This window comes from Motacilla alba, chromosome 21, assembly GCF_015832195.1.
Source record: "Motacilla alba alba isolate MOTALB_02 chromosome 21, Motacilla_alba_V1.0_pri, whole genome shotgun sequence".
Classification (NCBI taxonomy): domain Eukaryota; kingdom Metazoa; phylum Chordata; class Aves; order Passeriformes; family Motacillidae; genus Motacilla; species Motacilla alba.
Window position 1 is genome coordinate 6,235,435 of NC_052036.1, and position 5,766 is coordinate 6,241,200.

General features: G+C 58.3%; 1 protein-coding gene across 1 annotated transcript; it reads left to right on the forward strand.

Annotated features, from left to right (window-relative positions):
* Positions 1 to 707: 707 nt before the first annotated feature.
* On the forward strand, positions 708 to 5,107 carry NECAP2 (NECAP endocytosis associated 2). The gene is made up of 8 exons (XM_038159993.1): positions 708 to 899; positions 1,476 to 1,576; positions 1,656 to 1,760; positions 2,593 to 2,674; positions 3,196 to 3,304; positions 3,617 to 3,779; positions 3,898 to 3,973; positions 4,244 to 5,107. The coding sequence occupies exons 1-8, from the start codon at positions 805 to 807 to the stop codon at positions 4,290 to 4,292; spliced, it is 780 nt and encodes a 259-aa protein (XP_038015921.1). The 5' UTR covers positions 708 to 804; the 3' UTR covers positions 4,293 to 5,107.
* The last annotated feature ends 659 nt before the right edge of the window (positions 5,108 to 5,766 follow it).

The following is a 5,766-nucleotide window of genomic DNA, read 5'->3' on the forward strand; positions in this document are numbered from 1 at the left end:
AGCTTTTGCCCATAATTTCACCCAAAGCCAGGGGATTTTACCCCGTTTTATGGTGGTTGAGAGGAGTGGTTCGAGGAGGGTGGGAAGGGCAGTGCTCCAAGGGAAGATGTGGATCCCAAGTGTGGATGTGAGCACTGCCTCTCCCTGGAGGAGAAAAGCAATTCCGTTCATTGAACTCATTTAATCAAATATGATTATTTTGTTGCTCCGTACTGCGCTCCCCCCTGGGTGCTGTGCTCCATAATGGCCGAGAAGGTGCTGGAGCCTCCTGGGATGAGGAATCCGGGAGCCCTGGCAGCTCCCACAGCCCCCGGCTCCCTTGGAATTCTGATGATTTTTAACTATTTCTTTATAATAGAAATAATACAAACATATAATATTAATATATAATATAGAAATATTAATTAATACATAGAAGAACCATATAATAATTATATATCATATATTATACAACTCAGTATCTAATACATATATTTTACATATCATATCTATATTATAGAATATATAATACTATAATATATCGTATATAACACTATAACAGAAATATATATAAATAGCAGACTGCACTATCTGATTTAAAACTTGCCTGGTTTATAAATCCAGGGCACCCTGTGAGTTTCGTGGCTCGGGCCCGGAGCCGGTTCCGGTTCCCGCCGCGCCCCGCACCGGGTCCTCCCGCGCGCTAGGGGGCGCCGCGGGTGCGGAAGCGCCTCTCTCCGCCGGGCCCCGCCCCCTCCTGGGCGGCCGCGGCGGCACCACCGAGGCACCACCGAGGCGGCGGGACAGAGCGGCGGCGGGGCCGCGATGGCGGCGGAGGAGGAGTACGAGTCGGTGCTGTGCGTGAAGCCGGCGGTGCTCGTGTACCGGGTACCGCCGCGGGCCTCCAACCGCGGCTACAGGTGGGGCCCGCGCCCGCCCGCGGGGTGTCAGCGCCTCCTGGCGTGGGGGGGCTCGCCCCCTCCCTGCGGGGTTTGTGGGGTCCCCTCCTCATGAGGCGTTTGGGGGTTGTGGCTCCCAGAGGTGTTCGGGGTCTCTTCCTCCCCGTGGGGCAGCAAGAACTGCCTCTCATGGGGTATCTCAGCCCTTCGGTGAGAAAGCTCAGCCCCCGTGGGTTCCCTCGGGAGGTGTCTGTGCCCCCATCCCCACCCCGCAGGGCTCTGTCCGTCCCCCCGTGTGTTTCGGGGTTCCCACGCCGTCAGTGACCCCCAGCCCAGGCCCGGCCTGGCACAGCCTGTCCCTAACGCCATCGGCTCTGGGAACTCCGCGGACAGGGAACCGAAACCTCCCGCGCAGCTCTTGCCCGCTCCCCGCCCAAACGCAGCAGCTGTTTCGGGGTGAATCGAGCCATCTTGTGACAAACGCCACTGTCCCCACCCTGAGCCGGCCAGCGGGCGGGCAGAGGAGCTCCGGGGGGCTCGGGGCAGCACAGGGGCTGTGGGCGGCGCAGGGCTCAGGCTCCCCTCGCTGCTCCCCAGGGCCGCCGAGTGGCAGCTGGACCAGCCGGCCTGGAGCGGCCGCCTGCGGATCACGGCCAAGGGCAGCACGGCCTTCATCAAGCTGGAGGACAAGAGCTCGGGTGAGGAGCATCGCGGGGCTCCGGGCGAGCGGCGGGGCGGGCTGCGCCCGGCGTTACCCGGCCCCTTGCTGTGTTCCAGGAGAGCTCTTTGCCCAGGCTCCTGTGGAGCAGTTCCCCGGGATCGCTGTGGAGGGCGTGACGGACTCCAGCCGGTACTTTGTCATCCGGATTGAAGATGGGAACGGTGCGTCCCGCACTCCCCGCGGACTCCGCCGAGCCCTCGCTGCTCCCGTTCGGGGAGAATTCTTGCTTCCCATGGAGGAATGTTCCCTGCACGGGGGGGGCAGAGGGAGGAGCTGCCTCCCTCCCACGGTTCTGACCTTGGCCAGGAGTGAAAACACTTGGGTTTGGCTGCTCGGCGTTGGCAGGAGGATGCAGGAGCACTTCCCTGCTGCCAGTTAATTAAAAAGCTGTTTGTACTGAAGTTTAGGTGCAGCCAATGAGGTGAAACACCTGGAGAGGCCTTTGGAGAAGGGAAGGCTCTGAGGGGACCTAATTGTGGCCTTCCAATCCCTAAAGGGGCTCCAGGAGAGCTGGGGAGGAAGTGGGGACAAAGGCTGGAGGGACGGGACACAGGGAACGGCTTCCCACTGCCAGAGGGCAGGGCTGGATGGGATCTTGGGTGGGAATTGTTCCCTGGGAGGGTGGGCAGACCCTGGCACAGGGTGCCCAGAGCAGCTGTGGCTGCCCCTGGATCCCTGGCATAGAAAACTCCCGATTTTTTACCCTGGCAATGTCCAAGGCTGGAAGGGGCTTGGAGCTACCTGGGATAGTGGGAGGTGTCCCTGGCCATGGAATGGGACTTACAGTCCTTCCAACCCAAACCATTCTGGGATTCTGTGATCCCCAGTCCCGTGGCTCAGTCTCCAGTGCCCCAGCTCCCTCTGGAGGCAGCGCCAGGCACGGGGCAGTGCAGGATGGAGTATCCCATCCCACCCTCATTTCCATCCCCAGCCCATCCCATTTCCATCTCCATCCCCAGCCAATCCCATCCCAATCTCCTCCTTCCTGCCCAGGCCGCCGGGCGTTTATCGGGGTCGGCTTTGTGGACCGAGGGGATGCCTTTGACTTCAACGTGGCTCTCCAGGACCACTTCAAGTGAGTTTGTGCCTCTCCCTGTGTCCTCCCAGCTCTGTTTTTGGCAGGTCTCCTCCAGGAGAGGTGGAGAAGTGGGAGCTGTGGTGGGAAGAGCAGGAAACTCGCAGCTCTTCCTCTCTCCAGGACTTCCCAGCCTGGACCAGCAGCGTCCCAAACTGGGCTTCCCAAGTCAAAAAACTGGGCGTCCAAATTCCCAGTCCAGATTCCCTAGTTTACTTCCACTGCTTCCTGCATCAGCTGTAAGGGGCTGCCCTGAGGGCTGCTCCAGCTGCTAGGGATGGTGGGGTTTTGGGGTTTTGGGGTTTTGGGGAGGGATGGATGAGCGTGGTGCCGGCTGGGGGATCCGTGTGGCTCCCGCAGCCGCTGCTGGGAATCATCCCCTGGGTGCTCCCTCAGGTGAGGTCCCAGCTCACACCTTTGCAGAGCTGCTGCCACAGAGGGATGGTCCTGAGCAGGATTTATTTGTCTGGAGGAGCCTGGGGCAGGCTGTGTCTCCTTTTCCATGGATTTCATTCCCACAGGTGGGTGAGGCAGCAGAGCGAGCTGGCCCGGCAGGCCCAGGACCTGGAGCAGGGACCCAAACTGGATCTGGGCTTCAAGGAGGGACAAACCATCAAACTCAACATCGCTGTGAGGACCTTTCCCAGCTGATTCCAGCTTTTCCTTTGGGTGCCACAAGGAAGCAGCAGCTCCTCCCCGAAATCCCTGGGCATGGATAACGCTGCCTGCAGGGATTTGCAGGGGTTGTGGTGCAATCAATTCCTGCTGCCAAAACCAGGCCTGTGGGATCTGGGGTAAAATCCACCCCCGCTGTGACCCCTTTGGATGCACCAGCAGTGCAGGATTTTATTCCCAGATTAAAACAATTTGGCTTCCAGGGTTTTCATGCTCTGGCTCTGGATTTGAATGTGATCCCACCCAAACTTCCTGCTCTCCTTTCAGAACATGAAGAAAAAAGAAGGAGGGACAGGGAGCAGCAGGCCACGTCCTGCAGGGCCTGGGGGCCTGAGCTTGCTCCCACCACCTCCCGGAGGAAAATCCAGCTCTGGGGAGCGCCCGGCGCCGCTCTCCACGCCTGCCCAGCTCCCAGGAACCCCCATCACAGGTCTGTGCTCACGCTGGGCTCCTGGGGGGCTGCTGCATCCATCAAAGGGGGAGTCTGGGAATGAGAGTGGGAAATCACTCCTGCTGTTCTGTTTCCTCTCTTCCCGACTTCCTGACAGACTCCCTGTTGTCCTGGCCTCAGCCCACTGCTGCGCCTGCTGCTGATGTCTGGGGAGACTTTGCCAAAGCTTCAGGGTGAGCAGGAGAGGGATTTGGGGGGGCCCAAAACTGCCTGGTTTTGCTGGACTGGGGTGGGGGCACTGCTCTGTTCAGTCCCAGCTTTGGGGTTCAGAGGCAGCTCTGCCTCTGTGCTGCCAATTCCCTGAGTTCAGGTCCATGGGCACTTCTTGCTCTGCTGCTCCAGGAGAGTTTTGGGGTGCTCCTGGATGACCCAGTTTCCTCCTTGGGTGCCTTTACCATCTCTAAACACTTTTCCCCCTGTTTTTCCCTTTTCCCTCTCTCTAGGTCAGCTTCCAGCCAGGCTCAGGGGAACACTGGCTGGGTTCAGTTCTGATCCCGCTATGATCCACCTTTCCCCACGTGGGTGCTGGGATCCTCTGGGTTCTGTGGGACCAAAGAAGCAGCCTCAGGACACCTCACTCCTGCCCTTAAACCCATGCAGCGTCGGAACGCTGCAATAAGTGCTGGGAAGAAACAGCCACGTGCCTTAAAACCTCCACACCCAGGGCCTGGATCCTGGGAGACCTTGGAGGCTTCTCCTTTGGGAAAGAGCATCAGGTCCTTCCCTCTCCTTGATAAGGAGGGAGAGCTCGCAGTCTCCTCAGAGATTCCTCTTCCTTCTGCTCGTGCTTTTGGGCTGGATCAATCCTTCCCTCAGCGAGGAGCATCCTCCTGGAGCCATCCCACCTCCCAGATCCACTCAAACCTTTCCCTGCTGGGATGCCAAGCACCACCTGGATTGTTTTCTGAGCACTTAACCGGGATGTGGGGAGCCTGATCCTGGCGTTTCCATGCTGCAATTCCTTGTTTCTTACTCTGGGAAGTTTGTTTTTCTCCTCCTCTATTTTGAAGACACGATTTTTTACTCATTTCCATGGACATTTTATTAAGGACAGAATAGATTCAGGCTCTTGGACAGAGCTGGGGTTGAGATTCCTCTTGAAACAAATAAATATTTTCTTACCTATTTATATTAAGGCTTTTCCAAATATGAAATCCTGCTTATTTTTATCCAACCCTTTGGATTTTCCTTTCCATTTCCAACTGGATAATGGGCATTTTCCTTGCAGAGCTTTCCCCTGGGCCTGGCAGCGAACCCAGGTGAGAATGTAACGCTTCTGAGTGAACAATAAAGCAGTTTTGATGCCAGACTGGAATTTTTTTCCTCCCCTGGGCGGGCTCGGAGCAGCCCAGGATGAGCTTTTGTGATTCCCATTCCTTGCCGGTGCCGAGGGAATGGGATTGGACACGGAGCACAACAGAACCTGTTGCTTAGCAGTGGTTTCTGTTGGGAAGGACACCGGGAGGGGAAGGTAAGAGAGGAAATGAGGGGAAAAGGAGGGGTTTTGGGACATAAGTGCCGGGGGGTGGAATTGGAGGCAGCTCCCGCCGGGCTGGAGGCATCCAAGACGCCGTAAATCCTCAATCCTATCTGCCTGCTCCCCGGCCCGGGTAATCTCCGGCTCTCCGGGGGAGAAAGGGCACTTTCCCTGCCGGGGGGGCGAGGGCAGGGCGGCCCGGCGAGCCCCTCCTGCCCGGAGCGTGGCTTGGGACCGGGTCCATCCCTTGTTTCAGGGGCGGGGACGCCTCCAGCCCCCGTCCGGGGGATTTGGGACCCGGTTTGAGGATTTATGTCCACTTTTCCCTACCAGGGTGGGGGCAGAAATCTTTAATTACGCGGGGGATAATTAAAGCTCCGGCGGGGGGGGGGGTGATCCGGAGTCCCGGAGCCATCCCCGCATCCCGGGGGTGTTAAAGCCGCTTCACCCCTTGGCAACCCCGGCTCGCTCCACCCCGGAGCTTTTCCT

Coding starts and splice junctions, on each gene's coding strand:
- NECAP2 (XM_038159993.1), top strand. CDS start 805: ATGGCGGCGGAGGAGGAGTACGAGTCGGTGCTGTGCGTGAAGCCGGCG. Junction 1,577..1,655: donor GCTGGAGGACAAGAGCTCGG/GTGAGGAGCATC, acceptor GCTGTGTTCCAG/GAGAGCTCTTTGCCCAGGCT. Junction 3,974..4,243: donor GACTTTGCCAAAGCTTCAGG/GTGAGCAGGAGA, acceptor CCCTCTCTCTAG/GTCAGCTTCCAGCCAGGCTC.